The following is a 12,500-nucleotide window of genomic DNA, read 5'->3' as shown; positions in this document are numbered from 1 at the left end:
ACAAGGAAGTAGCGAGACGACCAATCATAGTGCCTTTTTGTCTGCGTACTCCGCGTCCGTCCGACGGATAGTTAGAATTTTTTCGAGGCGCTAGACGACGGGCGCAGAGCCTCTGAGAGGGGGGCGTGGACTCGCATAGACAGAAAACGGACGGACGCAGATTCTATGCGAGCGAAGCATAAATCTAGCTTTAGGATACTTCCTCCAACACGCCTGAAACGGATCCCATTGTAGAGCATGATACATGATACTGCCGGTCCGTAGCGCGCCAGTACAAGCTGTTATGGAGTCACCGTTTGTTGTAGTAACATTAACAGCATAATGTGTAATGCAGTACTAGAGCACACACACACACACACACACGCACACACACATATAAACACACACACACACACACACACACACACACAAGAAGTAGGGAGATCAAGTGGCTCTTTTTTCCCAAAAATGTTGCAGAAGTTAATTTTGCATGGAGAAACCCAGTGAAGAATTGAAGCCAAGCAACAGAGGGCAACTTCATATTATGGATGTCCTTTTAAAATAGTGTATCATAGTACAATTAGATGGATTAGATGGATCGGTTGAGATGGATACAGCTGAGATGTGGAGTGCCTAGTTGCTATTGGGGGACATTAGCCCATTTTATTTTTTAATAATAAGGGGGCATTGGCAGGCTTATGATGTGATCAAAGAGGCATTTTAGGATTATGACGAGGTCAAGGGTAACCAGGCCACGCCCTACTAGTGATGCAACACCTTCAGCATTGCTTCTAGTCAGGCAAGAGCAATATAAATATTGTTTCTGAGCTTCAGGATTCGGGAATTCGGGAACTCCACCCACTTTGACGGGCAGCAATACATTTTGAGCAGCTCCAACGGCCCTGGGTAGAGGATTGTTCAATGCAGTGATTTGGTTTAAGTAGAGACGTTCTATTGGGACTAAGAAAATGTTTGGTTTAAACTTCGGCACAGCCTTTTCTGGGCCCGATCAGTAGCAGACCGTTTGAGGTGGGTTAACCAGGGCGTTTGGGACACTTAATTCATTATCTTCTTGGTCAGACCAACATCTCAGAACGAGATTTGAAAGTCGATGATAATCAGGCAAAGTCAAGGGGACGTTTGTTCAAAAAAGGTTGATAAACACCGTTCTGAAACGTCACTGACTTTTCAAGTGTTTCTACTGCTGGCACAGAAAACTAGTTCAAGGTTAAAGAGTTTGAGGACACTAGATTGAGCACCAGTGTAAATAAGTATGACGACAATCAAATCTTTAAAAAGAAAGAAACATCCTCCTCACTGTCTAAACATTTCTTTGTTTGGTCTTCATGTCTGTTTACCTACCTTTGTTTTAACTGTCTCTTCCTAGTTTACATACGGTGTGTGCCAACCAGAATGATTCTGGTAATGTATCAAAATGTCTAGGCTGATTGTGAGGAAGACGTCAGTTGCTTTGTGCACCAAAACGAAATCCGTTTAAATTTAAAAGTATGATGAGCGCTCCGATCATCCCTGGGTCTGGTCGATGAGATGTGGCCCTGTTTTTCTTAATATTGCCAACTGTTCAGAGTTCTTCTTCTTCAGAGTGAAGAAGACACACTGCGTCGAAACGTTAGTCATGCTTGCATCCAGGGCTCTAAATTAACTTTTTTCATCACCAGCCACAATGACTAGTAGATGTTAATCTTACTAGCCAAACAAACACTCACAAATGGGTCAAATCGGCTAGTGGCTACCAAACTGAAATTTCAGCAGCATTTGGTTGGTTGGCTGGTGTTAGTTGAGAGCCCTGCTTGTATCAAAATAAAACAAATGTATGCTGTGTGCTCCAGTCATCCTTGGCCCAGTCTTTCTGAAGTAGACCAGCTTGTTTTCTACTGTCTACAGTCCTGGATTGTGAGCACCAAAAAGGCTAGAGTGCAAGTGACCTCCTTTCTAAAATATACAGAAAGATATAGTAAGCAAGCAGACACCCTTGTCAGAATAAATAGTGGGGAAAATATAATGAAATAAAATACCCTTCGATGAATGTTTTTACGACGTAATAAATGTACCCTTGGCTACTCTTCAGTGGCAGATCGCTATCACATCCATCTTAACAGGAAGGAATTAGTGGGAAACAAAACAAGCATTCTGTGGCCAATTATTTCACACACTAACGAAAAACAGGAAAATACATAGCACTGGCAGGCAGTCACACTGACACACACCCACACACCCACACCCACACCCACACACACACCCACACACAGAGTCATGCACACACACACACACACACACACACACACACACACACACACACACACACACACACACACACACACACACACACACACACACACACACACACACACACACACACACACACACACACACACACACATATACACACACACACACACATATAAAGACACACGCACTTGCAGACAACATGGCTTATCACGACTCAATATCATCCTATTCAGTTTTAGGGGGTGTGGGTATATCCACCCTATTACGTAACAGGAATCAACAAGTTCTCACTCACGCCTCATTCCCTTCAGCTCCGACTTGACGGACTCAACTGCTCTGATATAAACAAGCTCAGGTGCCTTATTGGCTTTCTAGATCTATCTTCACCATGCAGCCGCAGCAGCGCTGTCAGAGAACTTTGATAGTTCAAAAGTCATCGCCGCCTGGCCCACGCCATCAAACTACAATCGGCTGACGGGCAAACGGGCGGGAAGACGGACTGTGTGCCATGGACGCCCTGAGTTCAGAGGTCTCACAACAGCACAGCAACTCTACAATTAGAACTCCTACAGTCTCACAAAAACACAGCAACCTTGTGGTTATCATTCATGCAAATTGTGGCTGTACAATTAATCGCTAATCATGATCTTAGTCCTGATTAAATGAACCCGTTAATGCACAGCGTTATAAATTTGTTGTTACCAGAATGGCAATGACTGAGTCGTAGTGTATTACTACAGGCCCTGTGTTATGTCATAGTATAGTAGAGTAGTACTATGGTAATTAACCTATCAATGACTATTACAGCATGCCTCAGATGGTACGGCGTGCACTACGGGGCTACAGGAAAAGCAGGATTATTTTTGTATGTGTTTTTTATGTCATTTATTTATGTGCCCCCTTGGTTTTCTTTCACGATTGATATTCATCATTAAATTACATTACACTTTTATCCAAAGTAACTTACAGTTATCTTAAGTGTGCATGGTATTACCGTAATTACAGTCCCTGAAGCAGTGTGGGGTTAGGGGCCTGGCTCAAGGGCACTTCAGCCATGGAGTGATATAGGGAGTGGAAGGGTGGGATTCCAACCTGCAACCCTCCTCAACCATCAGTCCAAGGCTGCCCACAGATATTCATCAAAATAATCGTGATTATCATTTTGGTCATAATTGTGCAAACCTAAAATGGGACTCTACATAATATTTGCCATACCAGATATCCTTTCTTTATATAACCAAGCAAACATGCAAAGGACACTGCGAGACAAGGTCAACGCACCTCAGCCCTGAAAATGGGTCAGCAGACAGTAAAGCTTTCTGTGTAAATATATACATTTGTGGAGGAAGAAAAACACACACACACACACACATACACATGCACACACGCACGCACGCACAAACACAGGTCATCTGTCGTGCTGCAGCTACAGAGTGATAATATTATCCACTGCCATCATCAACCAACATCACCAGAGCAGAGGGCAAAGGCCTTCTCCACGCTGGAGCGCCTCATGCCAGGAGCATGCCAACCATCCACCATGACATCATAATTGTTGGCATTGCGATGGCAGGTGTGAATTACCATGACGACGTGTCTAACGTAGTTAGCGACTATGGTTTTGGTAAATGCGGATTACACAGTTGGGTAATAATTAAAGGGACTCTCCCAACGCACGCACGCACTCACACATGCACACACTCTCTCCTCCTCTCTCACTCTCTCTCTCTCTCTCTCACTATCTCTCTCTCTCTCTCTCTCTCTCAAGCACAGTGTGTGTGTGTGTGTGTGTGTGTGTGTGTGTGTGTGTGTGTGTGTGTGTGTGTGTGTGTGTGTGTGTGTGTGTGTGTCAGCGTTTAATAAGTTCCCTGCCCGGGTGTGTGAACACACCACTATATTTCTCTTGAAACGACTCTTCAAAAGGTGTGAAGTTGTGTGTGCGTGTGAAAGAACAGAACAGAACAAGAAATGAGGTGTTCACACACAAATTGACAAATTGACACACAGGCCCGCGTGCACACACACACACACACACACACACACACACACACACACACACACACACACACACACACACACACACACACAAACACACATACACACACACACACACACACACACACACACACACACACACACACACACACACACACACACACACACACACACACTGCTTATTTTGCAACCGCTGCAACATTTTGAGCTCGTTTCTGAGGAATCCTGTGGGTACTTGGGGATGTTTACACAACCACGACAGCTCCCACATCTGACAGCGGCACATCCCTTATGGCACGTCGTAAGACCAGCTCTTTCCAGCTAATGACAGCGGAAATGCTATCGCGACAGCATCTCGCGACAAGCTACTCACAGACGTATGACAACACTTTGCACATTTTTTTGTATGTTTCCCAAATCTAAAAGATTTATATCACTAAAAATGTGTATGTGTATTCCAAGTATAGTGAGGTGGCATACTCCCATCATGAAAACCAACAGTGCTGCGGTGTGCTAGTAATTTGCATTAACTATAACTGGGTAACTGTACATGCCCAAAGGGACACGGGTTCGAGTCCGGCCTGGGTCATTTCCAATTCCCTCCCCATCTCTCTCTCTCCCACCCACTTCCTGTCCATTCTTCATTTTAATATTCTAACAAAAGGAAAGAAAAGGCCCAAAAACATACTAAAAAAAAGAAAAAAACAATTTTCCTTTTTGTTTACATCACAAGGGCACACAGACACTCTTAACCATTACGGTGACTTGGAAAAAAAAAGATTAAACGTGATATGATTTTAAAAATGCATATCCTACAAATTTATTTTCCAAAAGTAACTATATTGATCTCCGTCACAGTGCATAGTTCCTGAAAGAAAAACAGCTAACTATGACAGAAATAGATTTAGAGAAGAAGGAAGTGACAGCACTTGTGTTCAAGGGGCCTGGACTGAACTTAGCCCTAAATCTTCAAGTTTCAGAGGTCAATATGGGCTACTTTTTCTGGAACATGGTGTAAAAGTTCACGGCTAAAAAGGTGAAAGGGGAATGTCTGTCTGTCTTTATAATAAAACGTACAGCCCTTTCCTGGTGCCAGTAATCTAACGTGGAGATAGAGGAAGATAAAGCCAATCAAGCTGGAGATTTGACCAGCTGGGTCGTTCTGATACTCCAAGAGAGCATGTGCTGTGATAAAACAAATAAACAAATAAAACTATGATGACTAGATGTGTGTACATACAGTTTTATATCTCTGTTTACATCTGATAGCACAAACAGCATCAAAATTAGATCGTCTTTCACTTTGTCTTATGATGGTAACCTCACAATGCACAATGTTCCCCCAGTGGAAGGCTGTACTAGTCACTGAAAAACCTTTACTAAATGTATAGTCACTAAACTACAGTATACTACTTCGTATACGATTATGGCATTGCACAGAGTAGCTAGCAATACATTAAGACTTCGCCCTTTTTGTAACACCAAATTTATAACACTTCAGAGTTGAATGTACTTAGAGAGGAAAGTGGGGCCTTGGCCGTACTGTTACAGCAGGTACCCGTGCTCTATTCCAGCCCAAGATCGCTCCCCGATCATCTCCCATGATTGCTCTCTCTCCCACTCGCTTCCTGTCACCCTATCACACTGCCCTACCAAATAAAGGCATGACAGACCACAAAAAATATGTTTAACAAGTCCGACAGGCGGACAAAGATGTGTCCACTTGTTGCTCATTGATGTAAATGAATACAATTCAATGTAACATGAAAAATGGCGGCGAAGATCGTGTTTTGGCCGATTTAAGGAATGCGTTTCAGACGGACAGACCGATGGACGGACGGACGGACGGACATACTCTCTCACGGTAGGGACACATAGGAGGCGAAGCGAGCGAAGCGAAGAGAGGCGAAATCCAACCGTCATCAGGTCGTCGCGGCAAATCAAATGGAATGGAACAGTTATGTTGTTGATTTGATTTGCTCCTCATTTGCATAACATTAAACTTTCTTTAATAATTTCGCTTCGCTTCGCTCCTGTTCGCTTGCTTTCGCTTGCCTTCGCCTCTCTCATAGGAATGAATGGCAAAGTTCGCAAATTCGCGTGTATGTGTCCCTACTGTTACAGAGATGCCAGGACGCATCTAGAAAGAGAGACTGAGGAGAGTGGACTCACCTGAAGACGGCAATCTTCTCCACCATGACGTTGACCTGCAGCCTCTTTGCAGCTTGCACCACAATACCAGTCAGCTATAAGGGGACACACAAGGGGGAAAAACACAACCAAAATGATTATGTCGGTCAAAAAAATCCAATCACTGTTTTTGGCATTATAATTTTTTTTTAAACGAATTACTATTTTTTTGTTATTTTAAACACATTTTTATTTACATTTTCATTGATTGTTGTTTAAATTTACATTTCTCTCTTGACATGATTTTTTTTTAAAAGACGCCATATAACCTGTTAACTGTTGTGGGGGGCTGAATGGTATTTGAAAAACACGAAAAAATATATAACACCTGTGCATTTCATAGTGTACCCCTGTGCATTTGATACGCGGTGCTACTTGAATCGAGTATAAGTATACATGGGTTCTACATTTTTGTTTTCCCTTGACTGCACAAAACTAGCTGCGCACAACTCAACCTCTGATTGTTGGAAACTGCTGTCGGTCAAAAAAATTAGCTCACGTGGTTGGCTGCCAGTGTCTGACGCCTCCTCACAACATCGTGTTGATAAACACAGTGAACCCATGTATATTTTGGGTGTTTCTACCTCAATCAAAAACAGGAAAGTGAAGAATGGGACGAGAAATGAGTGGGAGAGAGAGTGAGAGATGGCGAGGGACTGGAACATGGACCAGTCCAGATTTGAACCCTGGTCCCCATGGGCAGGCAGCCGGCATGTGGTATGGGTCACCCAGCACAATGCAGCACCATTTGCACACAAACACACGCACGCAGGCAGGCACGCACACACACACACACACACACACACACACGCACGCACGCGCACGCGCACACACACACACACACACACAGCCAATAAAACATATCACCCTCCGTAGCACATACACATACAAACATGAATTAAGATGCAATTAACAGCTAAGACCCTTGTCTAGCATTAAAACGTGTTCATGCAGCTCTAACATACCGACATTTATATAAAAAAACCCTCTAAAGAGCCTGAATGCAGCGTTAAAGTTGATCCAGGCGCTGAGGTCAATGCAACGTACATGCAGTATCAGGCGTAGCCTCTTACTGCAGATGGGGTCGCCGGCGGGCCTATTCACTATTCGCTGAAAATGCTCAACTACATCATAACAACATAGCCATGACATTACTGAGCGCCTTAAGTAACAGATTAAGACATGGCCATTACAATTTTGATGACAGTAAGGTTATAACATAGACTCGCGCTAGACGCGCTAAGGGGTTAAATGTTAAATATGTGAACTTCTCAGTCTGGCTGCAAGAACTAGGGCATTCAAGTGCACAGTGCAGCCCAACCCACCACCCCCGCCCCCAGCCCCACCCCCACCCCCTCCACCGACTTCCCTGTTGTCAGAGCGGATCACAGTTCGTAACAGACTTGGCTGGACTTTGACCTTCCCCGTCGTGTTAAACACAGCTCAGCCGGGTCAACTCCACTCTTATCAGCCGGTTCAACAAGTCAAATACGGAGAAATCCTACAACAATTAATCTGTTGAGACATGGGCCCTGTCATAAATAAGCTGTTGACAATGAAAAGGTCATAATGCATTACTAAAGACTCTGTGTAATGTTGTAGCAGTGTAGTTCTATGGTAGTGAGGTGTTTTCAAAGTTTTGTAAGGGCCTGCACACCTTGAAAGTAACACCGCTTCTATACGATTCACCACTTTATTTTTTGTTACTCTGATGGTTCAGCACTAGGCTACGTGGTGAATCGTAAAGAAGCAGTGTTACGCTAGTCCATCTGACTGCTGATGACTTAAGCAAAGTCTTTTCAAATACTATTGCAGTGCTCCACTGTACGATATGAAGCAACAAAGCCCATTGTTTCCGGGTTCTATTATTGCAAGGGGGAGGGGGGGAAATCCCCCTTTAGGCAGACCTAGGCAGACCTAAGGACTGTTCTATTCAGTTGACAGACATGTTCATGGTTGACACGCCCTTTTATGCAGACCGGAACCTGGTCACATTAGGTGCCCACAGAAACCTATTATGTTGGCATATCTCTATATACTTAAAGAGTCTCTGTTAAGGGTGCTGACCAAAATATTGTAAAACTGAAAAATGAAAAAAGGTACACTGAGGAAGGCAGAGCGCCGAAACGCGTCTGTGTAAGGGATGCACCGACACCACTTTTTTGAAAACCGATACTACATTAATGTGTGTACTTGCTGATACCGAGTACCGATACCGATACCTTTTATCACCAAAATACAATGAAAATAAATGCATGGCATTGTTTTTTTCCACCTGTGATATTTTTATTGTCCATTTCCATGTAGATTTACATGTTAGTAAATGTATGAGGCGGCACTTTTTTCCATGCTGGTTTCAAGTTTTTGAAAGTTTTTTCAAGATTTTGCATTGTTTTGTGTAATAGCAGTATCGTTCCTGGTATCGGCAAGTGCTTGACGAGTACGAGTATGAGTACAATGAGCAGTATCTGGTTCGGTGCATCCCTAGTCTGTGTAATAAAGAAACCTACGCATGGTGCGACCTTTTTTCATTTTACATCAGAATGTGAAAACAACTTGGAGAAATGACAATGAAAGTTGAGTCAAACACAGAGTAGACTAGACAAACACAGTAATGAATGAGTGACCCGCTTTTACGGTTCTTGTCAACACTGCAGTTGCAACTCTGCAGTGGTTTTCAAGATTTAAACCACAAGGTCAAACCAAAAGTCACAGAGCGCAAACTCAAACAAGAGTTCAGGGGGCCTTTCAGTTGATCGCACGACTCTACAAATGTGGTAACTAAGAATGAGCAAGTCAGAACCATGATTTCAAAATCTACCTCATCCTCCCATTTCTCTTTTCATCAAGGGACCAACTCCCTACAATTTGGTAATTTCTGCCTATGCGTTCTACACTCCTAAAAGAATGTCACTTTCGTTCTCAGCCACTTCTGCAAATCGTCTTTTCCGTTCTGTTGTGGTCGTGGTGTTTCCCGGCAAACACCTAACCTGGTTCTCACACAGATGGATTCTCACACAGATTTTCGTGCGAGCTCACGAAGTGTAACGAAGATGCACGAAGCACTAAGGGTCTGCGCGAGAGCCAGGCTACCAAACACCTGCACTATCTCCTTTACGGTAACTTCAACACATAAGTGAACACCTCTTCCTGTGACGCTATCTACACATTTTGTTTTGTTTTTGGGGGGGGGCCTTTTCTTGACTTTTTACTGTATAAGACAGTTTTAGAGGAGACAGGTAAGTAACAGGAGAGAGAGACGGGGCAGGAGGATCGGGAAACCACCTCGGGCTGGAATCCCACCCGGGTCTCCGTCGCAACAATCAGTGCCCTGGCTGTTTGACCCACAGTCGTGGCCGACGATATCTCCTTTACGGTAGCTTCTTGGTGACTAGGTGACACAACTAGGTGAGGAGGACCTGTTGCTGTGGCACAGGACAGAGATAAGTTATCTCTACTCTGTGTATGTGTGTGTGTGTGTGTATCACCATGACTGGTAGTAAGCGACTGACATCTGTAATTAGCTTCAGCAAACAACTCCATAAACCCTTTAGCTTATCTCTACAGCAGTGATTCTCAAACTATGGGCCGCGGTACAGCAGGTGGGCCGCAGAGGACGGTCCTGGAAAAATTATCCTCAAATATTGGTTAGATAATCACATGTTGTTTAGTGATCTTATGTCTTTTGTACGTCCAGAAACGTGAGTATACTTCCTTATTTGGTGTTCTTATGTGTTATGGGGTACTATTTGGCAGGATGTAGGCTATGTTTAAACATTATGTCATTATTTCAATCTCGGAGGTAATATTTTACCACAAATTATTTTGCGCGAGTTACAACCGCGATGTACAGTGTTATATTTTCTATCTGCCGTCATGATATGGTGTATTTTCATGCTTATGGTGTTGATGTAGGCCTATGTGTAATGTATATCTGTAATAACTTTTCAGTCAGTTGTGAGGGGAAACATTGCCATTTTCACTTCCTAGGCCTACAGTATTTCCTAACTATTAAGCAGCATTCGTTTTTAGCTCACATAGGCTATGTCAAGGCTAATGCATATTTCTCTGAGCCTGAATGCTGGTTAGTTTATCGTTAATTTCATATTCAGTATTTAGGAGTAATTTTATCCTTTATCATTTGTTTCCCTTTCAGAAAACCACACACACATGTATAGAAATGATAAACGATTTATATTATATTATATTATATTATATTATATTATATTATATTATATTATATTATATTATATTATATTATATTATATTATATTATATTATATTATATTATATTATATTGGGTGGGCCCCAGAATTTTTTCACATTTCAAAGTGGGCCTTGGTCTTCTGAAGTTTGGCTGTTCTACAGCATGGGGACCGTCTAGTCTTAACTTCACTCTTATCTCCACACATACTGCACATCTCGAACATAGGCTCTTTGGAAGCCAAAAATGAAACGGCCCAATCGTGATTGCGGCGTGTACATTCTTACTGATTTGACGTGCCAGAGAAGTGACTTTAGACTTTAGAGTTTTACTGATGGCAAGTACGACGTTGCTCTTTTTCTGTCCAGACAAGACCTTATCTTTTGAAATACATCTCCTATGCAGCCTTCCCAGATGTATCAATATCCTCATAGAAGAGAACTGCTGGTGCATCCTTCCATCAAAACAAGGAAGGCACATATCATCTAGCCCAGGGGTTCCCAACCTTTTTCAACTTGGGGCCCACTCCAAATTGTCAAAAATGTTCGGGGCCCACCTCTGACCCAATTAAGAATAAAACTCAAATAAATCAACAACAACACATACCAATATATGATTATTATATTTTTGGAAAATGATTTCAAGGCTCACTTGGAATATCTTCAGGGCCCACCAGTGGGCCCCGGCCCATAGGTTGGGAATCACTGATCTAGCCAGTGCACACACAAGGTGAACATTGTTGATTTGACTACAAATGGTACCACAGTGCCCTCCTGTGGCGATCTGTGACAGTGGCCATACTGTAGATACTGTATTTGTCTATGGCAGTAGTCATAGATACATACGTACACAATACATGCCTGTATAAGTGGATGGGTGCTGGCCCAAATGGCAGACTCCATTTCTTTTTATAAATTATAGATCATAGATGTAGCTTTTCAAAAGGAGGCCACGCCAAACATGAAGTGTTTTTTAATATAAATTATCATCATCATAGATGTAATGTTGTAATGTAATGCTACGTACAGTATAGAGACAGTATAGATGTAAGTGTTTGCTGTTTATCGTTTACTGTTGTTGTGGGTGTGCTTTGATTGCCATGCCAACAACCCTGACTCTGTGGTGTTCTGGTCAGAGGGCCCCTCACATCCAGGTTCGAAGCCCTCTACTCCTTCACTTTGCTACATAATCATATCAATATAATATTATTTAATATTATATAATATAATAGTTAAATATAATGTAACATAATATAACATAACATAATATAATATAATATAACATAATATAATATAATATAATATAATATAATATAATATAATATAATATAATATAATATAATATAATAGCAAAAAGGAGTGGAGTCGCTCCACCAGGACTCGAACCCAGACCTTCTAGGGCAGTGGTTCTTAACCTGGGGTGCGGGCAACCCCTAGTGGTGCGCTAGAGATTCCAGGTGGTGCGCAGAATTTTGTTTGTGTTGAGGTTGTGAGCAAAATTCTGATTGGAAACATTATAATTTGGCCACATCAAAACCGAATTAAAACATGTAGAGAGAGAGAGATTAAAACCTAATTTGGTCCCCATTTAAAGTCATTAAGATATTGATTAAAGTCTCATTAATCACTTAAATATTTTTGTATTGCCTATACACGTGTAGAAGTATGGGTTGGGGGTGCGCGGCTTGTCTTGGGCACAGGTAAGTGGGTGCTTTAAGAAGAAATGGTTAAGAACCACTGTTCTAGGGTACAAAACTGGGGCTCGGACCGCTACACCAAAGAGCCAGGCTTGTTGGTTCCACAGTCAGCGCACACCCTACCCACCCACTGGTGATGGCCCCTCCTTCAGAAATACTGCATCATATGCCATTTGGGTTTGGAGC

At 42.5% G+C, this 12,500-nt stretch overlaps 1 protein-coding gene across 2 annotated transcripts in view; it reads right to left on the bottom strand.

The window, feature by feature from the left end:
• The window catches only part of scarb2c (scavenger receptor class B, member 2c), a 41,504-nt gene that overhangs the window by 12,228 nt on the left and 16,776 nt on the right, over positions 1-12,500 (bottom strand). For both annotated transcript variants that reach the window (XR_010036574.1, XM_063210690.1), the window contains exon 9: positions 6,397-6,470. Coding sequence is in view for 1 of the 2 variants with exons in the window: in XM_063210690.1 (XP_063066760.1) it covers positions 6,397-6,470 (74 nt within the window). In the remaining variant the exon portion in view is untranslated. The remainder of the gene's footprint in view (positions 1-6,396; positions 6,471-12,500) is intronic.

Source organism: Engraulis encrasicolus, chromosome 11 (genome assembly GCF_034702125.1).
Source record: "Engraulis encrasicolus isolate BLACKSEA-1 chromosome 11, IST_EnEncr_1.0, whole genome shotgun sequence".
In the NCBI taxonomy this organism is placed as follows: Eukaryota; Metazoa; Chordata; class Actinopteri; order Clupeiformes; family Engraulidae; genus Engraulis; species Engraulis encrasicolus.
Note: the sequence above shows the minus strand (reverse complement) of the source record. Positions and strands in the feature narration are given on the sequence as shown.